We start from the raw sequence: 14,415 nt of genomic DNA, 5'->3' as shown, positions 1-14,415 counted from the left end.
CCCGCCATCCCCCCGGGGGAGCGGGTAGGGTGTGTGTCTGTGCTTCTAGCCCTTTTCAGGGTGTAAGTGCTTTAAAAGCCAAATTCTGCCCAATGTTCATTCCTCCATACTCCTACTCGACCTATAATTTCAAAAGGTGTTACTAAAAAGAAAAACATTCTAGAGAAAAGTTCAAGTCTGGGTGACTCAGTCATCAATCATTAGTGCACAGTATCTCCTCTGCTATCTAAAGCCAGGCGGAGACTGTCTCTTTCTCTCTTTTAACTACTGACAGCACAGGTCAAGTCTTTGTATTCAAATAATTTAGAGTTTGAAATTAAACCGTTCCTTCTCCGTCTCTTCCTTTTGTGATGAGATAGCACTTAAGAAATTGCACTTGGAATCAAGAGCCCAACTCAACAGCCACTTCCATGTGTTTATGAGATATCTGCTAGCGATGTTTCTGCGCATTTATGCTTACATGTGTGCACGCTGTCTGACCTCTCACATTTCAGTATGTTTCATTATGAAAATGCCCCCTTCCTCCTTTCGCAGGAGGAACTAGAATACACAGTCACTTGTGTTTCGGTGGGACATCATCAGGTTTTTGAAAACATTCGTACACACTGACACTGACACCTCCCCTTCCCTCTCACTAAAAAGAAGTCCTCACACTGGATGACCCAGGCCAAAACACAGATAAACAGTATCATAAACCTTTATTTGCTGGATGAGATGCCACTCAGACGGAGAGAGGACAGTAAAAAAAGTCTCTCTTTTTTCCCCCGTTGTCCATCTCAGTCTCATCATCCTCCCCCACAGGAGAAAAACAGGAGAATCAAATAAAAAGTGGTAAAGCGTTTAAGCAATAGTCTTTTATACTGGTGAAAAGCGTTTGGTTGGTTGTCCATTTGAGTGAAAGGCGTTTTTGATTGGTTGTCCCATTGAGTGAAAAGCATTTTAATTGGCTCTCTCTCTGCTATGCATCAGTCAGAGGGGAGTGAGTCTCTCTTCTGAATGTGTGTGCATGCTCCTGGGATGGTGGGGGGAGGCCTGAACAGGACGTGACGTGGGTTTCTCTCAGTGCGGTCAGCCCAGGCCATCAGTAGGGCAGAGTGTCCAGGAACCTGTCAATCAATGGTGGGGGCGGTACCAGATCCTCCAGCTTCAGGTAGAAGATTCGTTGAAGGCCCTGGGTCCTCTGGGAACGGAGTTCTGCCCTTAAACCCAGAATACGACTCAGAGGGGGCGTAGCCTTGGACGAGGAGGAAGAAGGGCCGCAGCCCAGGTGGTCTCTGAGACAACAAATCACTTTGTTCTGCAGCTCTTCCACCCGCTTTGAGTCCTTCAGACCAGGGACTTGCTCTGTGAATAGACAGAGAGACAGAGACGTTGAGAGAATAATTCATTAAATGGCAAAAATTAAGTCAGCGGGAAAGAAATACACACACACACACAAACACACATATATCAAGGACCTCATTCAGTTGAAAGAGCATTAGCTACATCTTCTTTTATATTGAATTCCACCTCATTAGCCTGTATGGCTCATGTTCTTAACAGGCCTTAACCTGTCTCACTCACTACAGATCAATACACAGTCTAACCTAATAAGCCCCCTGCACTCTGTGTACGAACACACACACAATGTATATATATAAACATCTGCACACACACACACACACACACACACACACACACACACACACACACACACACACACACACACACACACACACACACACACACACACACACACACACACACACACACACAGACACACACACTCCCTGCAATTTAAGACATTGACAGAAACAAAAGTGCTCAACAATTAGCTGATTATTCGGCCCTGTGAGCAGCCAAATGAAATTAGAAACACACACGCACACGCACACACACTGCTGCCCATAGCAACTCCAGTGGCACCCATACCAGGCTTAATGTGACACTAACTCATTCTGCAGAGAACAGGGTGTCCACCCACCCCACCCCCTCTCTCTCTCTCACACACACACACACACACACACACACACACACACACACACACACACACACACACACACACACACACACACACACACACACACACACACACACACACACACCAGAGCCAGTCCATGCTGCAGGGAGGCTGTCACTAAGACCAGTCTCACTTTGAGGTATCTATTATCTGAAGCTTATTTATTGTTTGTTTATGTGACTCTTTTGTTTGTTCTGTGTTTGCTGCTGCAGACTGCTGCAGTCACTCCAGCCATCCTTTCACCACGGCTTTCAGACCTCTTACACACTATTGCCTCCCTCTCTCCCCACTCTCCCTGTCCCTTCTTTCTCTATGTGTGTGAGCTCCTGGGGAGGGATCGATGGCTGCCTTTCTACACAGGCCACTCTGAAGCGGTCGATCGCCTGGTGGCTCTGGCGGCTCTGTCGTGGCAGTGCGCTGTGTGCTCTGCCGAGGTGGCAGAGCACCACTGAGTATAACACAGACGCCATTCCAGAGCTGTACTCCATGGTGGGCTGGTCGATCAGGCACAGAGTTAAGTGCTCCCCCAGAGAGTGAGGATGGGGTTTGAGGGCTTAGATAGAGGAAGAAGAGGTGGAGGAAGAGGAGGAGGAGGAGGTGGCGGGGGCAGGGTAAGGTAAGGAAGCTAAGTGTGGGGGAAGGGGTGTTTTACCCACAACATGTTTATGTACAGAATCAGACTCTGATGTGAAGGTATTAATAAAATGAAACGTGAACACTTAATTGCACGGATGTTCTCTGTTAGCTTGGGCTACATTTGTAATCTACTATTTCTAATGCATCTCTTAATGTACTTTACAAACAACTTAATCCCTGTCTCTTCTGGTGTGTCTTGGACGTGGGCTCACAGAGAAAGCTCAGACGCTCCTCCATTTTTCACACATGCACTCTGATTAGAGGGCCAGGTGTGTGGCAGGTGCAGCAGGTGCTTCTGGGTATTGGGTTCTTCTTTCAGGCAGAGATGTGTGAGAGCAGGCGTGCACATGTGCGTCTTTGAGCGTATATGTGACGTTAGTGGATGTAACCACCTGATCACTGTCACATTGAATCACCAGCAGGCAAATCTCTGGACAAAGGGGAGGAGGTGGTGAAAGGAGGATTTGTATTCTTATATTTACGTAAAAGCTGTTTGCATGATTGATGATGTTTGTGTGTAGCGGAGTGGGGCAGCTGTATGTCGAAAAGCACTGCGAAGACTATTAAAAACAGCTGCTATGTTTGTTCATAAAATGCACTAATATCTTGTAAATTTATTTTCTACTAACAGTAATTTAGAGATTTTAAATCTGTTGTTATTTGCTCGTGTTTTTACCTGTGAGCAGCACGAGGGAAGCCAGGCAGGCGAAAGCAGAGGCGTCCAGGTTTAGGCTCTGGAGGTGGGTGGAGAAGTCCCGAATGGAGTCCAGCCACTCTCCGAACCCACGAAGGCACTGGAACCTGTGCAGCACCAAACCGTTGCAGAACACTAGTTTATCCTCTGACAGCATCGACCTGAGACGGACAGAGGGGGGAAAAGAGACGGGTTAGTTTTACGAATCTCTTTGAAATCTCTATTTTCATTTAGAACTCTCTTCCAATGAAATGTTGCATTTTCCCTCATGTATTGTAAATATGGCTTGGAAAACTGGGGCAAGGAAACAATTACAATAAAAACAATGAAAAAACCTGGCAGTACTGTATGTGTGCTCACACACAAACTAGACACACATCAAACACAGGCATGCAGCTGATTAAGGTTGTGTTTTCCAAATTATAGCATTTTAAAACATTCCTGCATTTCCTTTTGGCAGGGTGGGGTGAAGGGTTAGGGCAGAGGGCTGCTGTGTGTTGTGTGCATTTGCAGATGGGTAAACTGTTATAGCTTTAATGTGCCCAGGCTGTGGTGTGCAGTGGAAACACAAAGCCTTAATGAGGAAATGAAAAGGCTTCTCAGATGTATTTAACCATCAGTTACTCACGACACATAAACCATCCCACTCCTTTACTATCGGAGAGGCAAACACAGAGCAGTGAATGAGGGAGCTATGACTGGTCTTTATTAGTGCCTGACAGAAGAGCATGGCTTCCCTCATATTAAGAGCCTTCATAAGTAAATCCTGAAACAGAGTTGGTTCAGTGATGGTGGGAAGATCTCAAGCAGACAACAAAGGAAGCCAAGACAGATGGACAAAGCAGGACAAGAGCAGTAAGTGCTTAGAAAACAGCTGATGGTGAGTAGCCTATAGAGACAGAGAGAGAGAGGAGGGGTGGTGGGGAAGAGGGAAAAAATGGGAAGCCTCAAATTACGCCCTGCACAAACATTGGTTTAGCAGTTATGAGGAGAAGATGAAATACCATTTGCGTCTAATTATCCTTGCGGCAGTTTAAAAAGAAGCGCTCCACCCACTCTCAGCGGAATACATGCACACAGACGCTTGCACATCATCAATCATACATAAAAACACTTCCACCACTCAAGAATAGTCAGGGACATGGACAAATATGTATAAGTGGCGGCAGGAATGGATACAGGTGTTGTGGAAATGGTTAAGGTCAGAGAAGCTCATCACCTCTTGCTAAGAATAGAGGCTGGATTTCTGGTTCAGATACCTTAAGAAAGCTGCTACCCATAATACCATTGTTTTTACGGTGTAAAATCCTTAATGTCTTTTGCATTTTTTACACATTTCTGTGAAATGTATTATTAAAAATTCGGTATATTTGGAATTTGGAATCTTTCCATTTTGCTTGGTAACATGATATGACAGGTTAATGCAGGAAGGTACAATAAATTAAATCTTCTATACCAACATTTTGTAGTTTGCCGTGTATGTTAAGTACCACAAACCTCATTATAGAATTAAAAAAATTAACCAATTCACAATGAATGTCTGTGATTCTTAGCTGACAGGGCCTGCGTTATCCTGATTAAGTAAACCATATCTCTCTGATACACTAAACAGGTTACAATCAATGCTAAGAATGATTTCAGAATACTATTTGACCCATGTCGGATAGCAGCACATGAGCAAAACTACATAGACAGGCTGGCAGACACACACACACACACACACACACACACACACACACACACACACACACACACACACACACACACACACGCACACAGACTTATACACAGCTGGATGTCTGCCACACATTCCACTCACCCCTGACTACACTGTCACCACGGTAATCAACCAATAACCACAGAAACTGTTTGGTAACGCGGGTGCTTACAGCAATGCCGGCCCAGAAGAGCGGAGCAAATTTACTCTACACACACTGAGCACACACAAACACACACACACTCATAAGCATACAGACGTACACTTGCACAGGGGTCTGCAAGGCATCTGAGTTCAACACTAGGTCAATGTGGGGCCAAGTCGACAATGAGATGGAAGCGTGGACCGCATCCCTCGCTCTCACGGAAGATGGAGAAAGTAAGACAGTGCTGTGTTTGTGTGTGTGTCTTCCTCTGTGCCGTGGGAGTTTGGCTGATCTGGAAGATGAGCAGTGTGCATGAGCATGTGTGTGAGATAGAGGGCCCTATGAGTCCACTGTTTAGCGTGAGTCAGAGTCCCAGCCTGAGCTGTCTCCTGCTGGGACTGTGATGCCACCACCCATCCTCTACCCACCCTGCACCTGGACCTACACTGGGCGGAGGAGAGAAAGTTGGGATTCTACATCATCAGTGTGTGTGTGTTTGGGTGAGTAAGTGCACTTGTGTGTCCGATTGTGTTGGTTTTCTGCCCTAGACGACAGCCCAGACAAAAGGATGAGCTTGTAGCCTGACCCCCCTCCTCCCCATAAATTCAACCAGCCGCATGCCTTACAAGAGTCGACCTGTAACCCAGGGCGATTCTGAGGCAAAGATGGGCCGAGACAGTCATAATGGCACCACAGGTATCCACGAGCGAGACACACACACATGTTCAAAAACACACATTCCTGGGCGCATGAGGTAAATTAAGTCAATTCCCTTTTTATTTCAGTCAGCTGAATTGAATACGTATTCCCTTCCCTAACGGCCCTTTTCAGTTTCTCAGCTGACCAGCTTTCAGATGGAATTGATCCTGTCAATTCACAGTTCACAATGTTAGCACAGTTTTAGCCCGCAGAACACACACAGAGCTCTCTGTGCGTCAGATATCAGACGACCGGAGCGGAACTCTGTGGGTGTAGCTGCTGTCATAGCTACAGACTCCATTCATAATTTGGTTCGTATGGTGATTACTCAGCTCCACTCCTCCTACTCTGGAGATATACACCAACACAGCAGCACACAGCTTTGCCAGCACAGTTACATACTGCACTGTAATGATAAAGGATATTAACAGCTTGTTGCTGCTATGATGCCAAATTAAGTTAAGCTGCTGATAACGTCAGAGTGGTGTATAGGACATCGTGTGGAAGAATAAGTCCATAATAATTTAGAGGCATGCGTACATGTGGAGACTTTTTAAATTAAAAGTGCCACTCTTCAATCTAACTTCCTTATTAGTCCAATCAGACTGCATCTCCATCTTCTCACCTGTGAGCCAATCGCAGGACAAACAGCTCCAGGAAAGCAGAGTCTATGAGCAGATTCTGATCTTCGCGCTGGAGCTCGGAGAACCCGGGCAGCCGGTCAGCCCAGCACCGTGTGGTCTCCATCGAGATGGTGAGCAGCCTGTAGAAAAGCTGGATGTGCTCGGCATCTGAGGAGGAGGTGGGAGGGTCGGCCGCACTGAACTGCAGGACAGAGAGAAAGGCAGAAAAAGAGATTAAACTCATGTTTCACACTGGTTCTATGTGTTTCTATGACTTAAATATAAGGAGTGTGTGGGCGTACCTGGCTGTAGTCGAGGTCACGGGGCGTGCAGTGGGAATAAGCCCTGAGCAGAGCGGAGAGCAGGCTGAGGGGTGGAGAAGGAGGGGATGCCTCTGACTGCAGGGGGCTCTTTGGTTTGGAGGGCAGACGGCCTCGGCGCCCCTTCAAACTATCAGTCCGCACCACTGTAAATCAGAGAAAGAGACAATAATGAAAAGGTTGTTCAGCTGAATCTGTTAGTATATACACAGCATGCATAAAGAACGTCTATACTCTGACAGATAAGCTTGTTATCAGTATTTTACAGCGGTGGGAATAAAACTGAAAGGAGGCATTTTGCACAGGAACATTCCCAAAATCCCTGCCACAGGAGGCCACTCGCCAGCAGATGGCAGTGGAGTTGTTCTAGAAGTTGTAGAAGTGTAAACGGGATATAGAAGTATGAGTGGTGTAGGGGGTTGTTTGCATTTAGTGTGGGTGGGGGTATTACATGACACATGTGAGAAAGGTGGGAAACCTCAGGAAATGAGGGCAGTGTAAGTGCCTCACTGATTGTACACATCAGCAAAACATCACTGCTGTGTAGTAACAGTCACACCTGATGACACAAATGGAGAGATGCAAAGTGTGACAGTCACCTTTGAGTATCTTTAAACCCTCACAGATTGAAACATTTAGAAGCTAATTGGTGAACTGTACTTTCTACATTTCTTCCTCAGCCTCAGAGAGGACTTACTGCCCTGTAGATGTGTGTGATGCTGCCACAGGCCAGGTCATTACCGGCCTATTAAACCCTGATTGCAGAGACAAACTTCACCATCATGGGCTGTAGGTCAGATTTGTGACTATGTGTGTTCTTGGGTGTCTGCTTTGAGTGCTTGAGTCTTACCTTCTTTTACCATGCCGACACTCAGACACTTCTGGAAGCGGCAGTACTGACAGCGGTTGCGTCTCCTCTTGTCCACAGGACAGTTCTTACTGGCCAGACATACATACTTCGCGTTTTTCTGCACGGTGCGCTGGAGAGAGAAGAAACAAGCATACCGATAATCAGCCTCCAAACACAATCAACCACCTAATATTTGATTTGTTTAATTCAATTTTTTTTCTCCCTCATCAAAGAATGAAAGCAGAAGCTCGCCGGTCAGATTTTAATTACGCGCTGAAAGGCGGCGGTGACATCAGTATAATTAGATAAAATTAATTTTCCAACAAGCCTCGCCTGCAGGAGGGACAATTTTATTAGCGCCGGAGCTGACAATGGAGACCGAGCGCATGGCGTGCCGAGGAGGGTCCCGCGAGACAGCTGGGGACAGCGGCCGCAAGAGCTGCGTGATCAGATTGTTTGTGAAGCTCGCGGGTCAGCTCTTGGCACCTCCGGGGTCTCGCGCATCGCGCCTCTCTCAATGGGCCCCGAGGGACCTGTTTTCTCCTCGGTTGGCTCGCGCGATTATTACTGACCTTATTAAAATGAAATCAGAAACGGGCCACGTGGGGGCCGGGTGCGCTCCCTGCGCAGATGAAAGACAATAATAACAGAAATGGTAGCGCGAGCGCAACAATGGGCCAATCATGCACGTTTGGATATGGGTAAACTTGTGTAAAAACTCAAAGTGCTCTCTGTGTGGAAAAGTGCCCTGATGATTCAGTGAATGCAGACTAAGAGCATTTCCCACAGTTAGACATTAACTGCAGTTTTTTCATTCAATAAAGTGCAGTCAGTGTGAGAATGCAAGATATGTTTACTTAAAGTAAGCTGTAATTATTCTCAAAATAAACAAACCACCAATATTACCGGTACTTTTTGTGTAACTGAATGAGACTGTTGCCAATCTTTCCAGGCGCCTTTGACAGTAAAACTCTTAGGAAAGATTTTGCCTGGGGTGCAAATCTGGTACACCAAAACTGTTACATTTGCAAAAACTTACAATGACACTATAATAAATGAGTGTTTTATAGGATGTCGAGCTGTGACTCCAGTAAGACTGCACAAGAACGAACTGTAAATTTAAAAAACGGAACACACAGCAAGTGTCGCGGCTTCCCCTCTTCTTTAACGCCTCTAATACACATCAAAACAAATAATACCAATTAGGAACCCCTCGCGCCACACATGCCCGTGCCCCCGGGAGACCAATAACACACCAATTATTCCATATGCTCCGGCGCGAGTGCGGAACTGGCGCGTAATGGGCGCCAGCGCCGGATGAGAGTCGTTGCCATGGTACCGCAGGTCGCTGTGGATGTCTCCCTCTCATCCTTTCAATGGGCAGTGACCCGTGCGCGCGGGGATAGGTTAGTTATGGTCATTAATGTGGTTGAGGGAAAATAGCATCCATTTAGTGTGAGTCCGGCCTGAACACAAAACTGCGTGAGGGGTTGAACGACGCTCAAATCAAATGTGCCAAAGTTAATACTCAACACAGTGCAGCAAGATCAACACAAAGTTTACAGACATGTTTTAAATAAGCAGATCTGTGTTGCATTACAGAGTTCAACGACAGCATAGATCTATCAACTTTAGAAAATTGATTCTTCAATGCATATTTATGGAGTCGAGGATAGCTGTGATCCATTTTTCTTCAAACTAATCTTTTGCAAGATGTTTTCCTGCAGTGTGTTACAGGTTAAGGTAAAACCGGAGTAAGCTGAGTTGACCTTAGTGTTTGGCTGAGGGGGAAGCTCTTCCCTTCAGTGACCTCAGGATCTAATTTATAAGATAGCTGGTTCCAAGAAATTATCAATTAAGGGTCAGATAATGAGTGAATGTGGGTCTGTCTACTACTGTCTCCTGTCTCTCCTACTCTTCCTGTGTGTGTGTGTGTGTGTGTGTGTGTGTGTGTGTGTGTGTGTGTGTGTGTGTGTGTGTGTGTGTGTGTGTGTGTGAATTCAGGACTCTTGTGACTTTGCGACTCAGAAGAGACACTACATATCAGAGCCAATACTGCGTAACTAACCACTCTCTGATACTCATCATTGGGCTGCCTCCATATGTATGCAGGTGGACACACGTACACACACACACACACACACACACACACACACACACACACACACACACACACACACACACACACACACACACACACACACACACACACACACACACACACACACACACACACACACACACAGATCAAATTATCTCAATGTGATTATCAAATCTGTAGATCCTTCTTGTGCTCTGTACATTGCCTGCCTACTGAGCCCAGGCTAAGTGTGCAAATGTGTGTGCGAGTATATAAAATAACAATTTTTAAATTTGCTCTTTACCTGATTACTATTATTGCCTGAAATTTTAAGGGTGTCAGCTGTGTTTTTATAGGCAATGACTTGATTTAATTGAAAAAAAGTTACTATAAATGTTAAGAAATGAGTTACAGGCACTAAAAGCACATTCAGAGATTAAGCGCATACTGAAGCCCACAAGCTGTAGGTGTTGTAGGGGCTGAATGGAGGCATGCAGAGGCAGATTCCTGACATGTAACATGTGCTAATAGCCTTGGCTTAAATTAAAACCCTTTAGGGACTTTGTTCCCCCTACTCCTCCCCCTGTCTCTTCTATCCCCTACTCTTCTCTGCTTCTTAATCAGGGTCAATCAGACCTCTCTTCTCTCTGTCTGTCAAGTTTATATGGTTTTATAGTGAAAGTGGATTAATGTAGATATCTGTGAACTGAGGTTATTGTTTCCAATACAGAAATAACTTGACTAAACTTGCGCCATGTGAAGTCCTCATGAAGCGCCAACATATGTTTGTGTACAATATGTGCAAGTGTGTGAATGTTGATCTTGTTTGCATTTAAGGGTTAAAGTCATGTTTATTCTAGCAACCTGGCTTATTATTTCAGTCTTCTTTCACCACTGATAAGCCACTCCAACCTCTTTATGACTGACATGCAATGCAAGCATGAAAAATAAGAAATGTGTGCATTTAACTAAGCTGAACGTGTATCTTTGCTGATAAAAGCAAGGTAACACACTGGTTAGGACAGCGGCTCCATAAAAACAGATCACTTTTTAACATTATTTTTTTGTTTGTTTCTTGCATAATGTTTGTATAATACTAACAGCTGAGATCTAGTTTTTAATTTTAAAATTCAAATTCTGAATAGGTTCACTGAATTAATGGAAACCAGTGAATGGACCACATTATTCTGACAAAATAATAAACACAGGGAAAATAACGACTTGCTTAAGAGCTAAAATTAATTAATAGTGAAAATGTGTTTCAAATTGCACTAATGAAATAACAATAATTTACAGCAAGCCTCTCCTGTGGTTTAATGCGTAATAACTATTCAGGTATAATTAAATATAATCAGGAAAGTATTTTTAGGGGACAATAAAGCCATCAGGATAATGGAGGGAAGTGTGCCTGATAATATGAATATGAAAAAGAGCAGCTGTGTGAAATGCATGTTTTAGTTTTTGCTTTTGCATCCTGGATTCCTGGGTGTAACAGACTGAAAAATATGTTTTTCTCTCTGTGTTTTTGTGTGCACATGTGTGTGTGTGTATTTGTGTGTGTGTGCATATGGTTGGTTGCATCTGCATGTGTGTGCAAAGGAAACATAGTGAGGTTTGACAAGCTGTGTAGCTGCAGCAGGCAGACAGCCCGCGGCCTCCTCCTGCCACCAGACGCTGCTTTCATTAATTACTAAATAAAAACAAATTGTGAAACTAATTGAAAAGAAGGATAATTCATTTCCATCTACCAGAGGCATTATTCAATTACCTCTGTGTTTGCACGCTCCTTCTTGCTCTGTCTCTTAATTTCTCTCTCTTGTCTCGTGCAAGCAATAGAATGCTTAACAAGTATGCAATGAAATGTTGTAATCTAAAAACTTTGCACAGAAGCTACTCCAGTGTCACTGAATGTGAATTTACTGTAATTTGAATAAAGTGGTGTACCACTAAGCATCAAATAGCTCACATGTTAGGCTTGATGTAGTCTATATATAATATGTTTTTGGACTTATACAAGGGAAATGAAAATATGTCTGACTAAAAACTGGCTTTTGGTGATCTTAAACTGTGAGTTTGTGTGTAAGAGCACGTGCATGGTATCATGGGATGTGAGACAACGAGTTGAGAAGTGATAGATTGAATCATTTGTCAGACCAAATCTCAAACTGACTCATATCTTCTTCAGTATTATGTCAGTGAATTGTGGTCAATTTTGTGGCAACTGATTCACAACAAACACACTCAAAGTAAACTTTGATTTCAAGGAGTATTTCTTTTCTGCTGCTTTCTCACGGCACTTTATTTCTGAGTGGCTGAGCATCAAGTGTGGAGGGCAATTTTCCCTGGATGTTTCAGAGACGGTATGTTTTTTTATCATCCTGTGTTCTCACGTAACACGAGCTGTCTACACACATGCACACAGACCATGCATATGCACACTTTGGGCACTTGGTTGCTGGGAGAGACGACCCCTGTGGGTGTGTTGTGTTTTCATAATGACTCTAAAGCCGATTTAGAGCGTGTAGAGTGGGAGCGAGGCAAATGCGAGAAAATTGTTTCAAATGAAATATATCAGTTAACTGCTTATTCACAGATAATGGGACAATATATTAAGGTTGAGCGACAGTTATGAATGTGATTGTGAGTTGGTGGGACTTAGGTCAGAATCAACAGGATTCAATAAAAGACATCAAAAGAAGAAAAGGCTGAGAGGTTGAATGTGAATTATTGGTTTTGGAGTTTTTACCTTGAAGAAGCCCTTGCAGCCCTCACAAGTGCGTACGCCGTAGTGCTGGCAGGCTGCGTTGTCACCACACACTGCACAGGTGCCCTCTCCTTGGGGGCCACGAGGGGGAGGCGAGGGCAGGCTGTCTCCGAGTAGGGGGCCACAGGGACCAAGAGCCAGGGATCGGAACGCGAGGCTGCTGCCGCCGGCCCCGCGGTGCAGCTGGTACATGGGCTGATCCAGAGGTGGACCGTGAGGATGGGAAATAGAGGAGGATGAGGATGAGGAAGAGGATGAGGTGCGAACCAGTCCTCCTCCAAGACTTTCGTAGCCACCCCCACTGCCGCCGCTGTGGGGCGGTGAGTGCTGGTAGAAGTGCGGAAACCGGGGCGACTTGAGGCTCGTGTCTAGGCTGGAGCCCATAGAGTGGGGGTGTGATGGAGGGGCCAGGGAGTGCTCCTCCCACAGGAAGGATGTTCCAGGTTGGGGCGGCAGTGATGGGGTTGTGGGGGTAGAGGGGGGAGACTGTTTAAAGTACATAGTGGAGGAGGACATGACCTCCAGCGGCGGAGCAGTCGGGTAGCTCTCCTCCTCTTTTTTGATGGTGGGCCTGTGTGTGGGCATCTGGTAGAGGCAGGAGGACTTGGGCTCGTAGCTCCCCTCCACAAAGACGTTGAAGCTGGGGAGGGAGGTGGTGGCAGCAGCAGAGATCTCACCACCACCCAGGTCCAGCTTGGTGTAGTCAGGGGTCATGAGGTCAGAGCTGTAGCTGTCGCCCTGGTAACTGAAGGACTGGCCGGAATAGGCTGAGCCTGGCGGGGCGGGCCCGTACTGAGCCTGCACACAGGGCATGTCTGCCAGGGAAACAGAGCACACACGTAGGTTAGAGCCGCGTGGCACATCAGACCACATCTATTCCAACAGGCTTTCATTCAAAAAGCATTTTTCTGTTAGTAGAGTACAGCTGTACACCAACAATCATTAGTCAGTAAAGGAAGTTGACATAGAAGTTAATCTCTGAATAGAGAAGCAGGACTTCAAGAAGGAGATTGCCCACAGAAGCACAGTGCAGGACCGATCCTACAGTGAATCTATAGGATAAAGAGACTACTGAAGGTGCATGCACACAAGGGTAGTGCTGAACAGGCTCAACAATTAAACAGTGATGAATAAACTAAACCCGCACAGCTCTATTGGAACAAGCAGTTGTTTCAGCTCTTAAGGTGTCAGAGATTTGTGATGTGTGTTGTAAAACTTTTCTGAATGCACCTTTTTGTTTTCAATGAACAAGAAATGTGAAAAGCTTTTAACAAATCTTTTTTCACAACAAGCACTTTACTGAGGAAGCGTAGTAGAAAATATTTGGGAGCATACGCTCACAGCCTCAAACACTGCTGATTCTCCCATGGTTAGTTCAGTTAGAGAAGCTGCACAATTTGTGAAAAAGCAAGAGCAAGTCAAAGCAAGAGCCAAGTATCTCTGACTAGTGTGTGTGTGTGTGTGTGTGTGTGTGTGTGTGTGTGTGTGTGTGTGCACAGGGTTAGTATGTGCATGTGTGTGTGTACTCTGGTTAGTCAGATGGCAAAGCAGATGAGATAACATTAAATAATAATGTAGCCCTATGGTGGTGCTGAATGCTTGCTGCACAAATCACACACACACACACACACACACACACACACACACACACACACACACACACACACACACACACACACACACACACACACACACACACACACACACACACACACAAACACACACAGATATTTCCTTTAACTGCTGTAGATGCCAGTCGGATGTCTTGAGTTTTCCCCTTGATTTGATTCTGACAGTCAAAGCAGCAGGCCACCTCATCATCATGTGTGTGTGTGTGTGTTCTGGGGGGGGGGGGGGGGGGGGGGGGGACTATATGGTCTTGCCTTAT

The 14,415-nt window shown here is 45.4% G+C and overlaps 1 protein-coding gene across 1 annotated transcript; it reads right to left on the bottom strand.

Moving 5' to 3' along the window:
- Positions 1 to 604: 604 nt before the first annotated feature.
- nr4a3 (nuclear receptor subfamily 4, group A, member 3) lies at positions 605 to 13,342 on the bottom strand. The gene is made up of 6 exons (XM_062422150.1): positions 12,510 to 13,342; positions 7,684 to 7,813; positions 6,816 to 6,979; positions 6,516 to 6,715; positions 3,312 to 3,490; positions 605 to 1,344 (listed from the first exon to the last, which is right to left on the bottom strand). Exons 1-6 carry the CDS (start codon positions 13,338 to 13,340, stop codon positions 1,082 to 1,084), a joined length of 1,767 nt encoding a protein of 588 aa, XP_062278134.1. The 5' UTR covers positions 13,341 to 13,342; the 3' UTR covers positions 605 to 1,081.
- Positions 13,343 to 14,415: the final 1,073 nt, after the last annotated feature.

This window comes from Scomber scombrus, chromosome 7 (assembly GCF_963691925.1).
Source record: "Scomber scombrus chromosome 7, fScoSco1.1, whole genome shotgun sequence".
Lineage (NCBI taxonomy): Eukaryota > Metazoa > Chordata > Actinopteri > Scombriformes > Scombridae > Scomber > Scomber scombrus.
The sequence above is the reverse complement of the archived record's forward strand: the minus strand, read 5'-3'. Positions and strand labels throughout refer to the sequence as shown.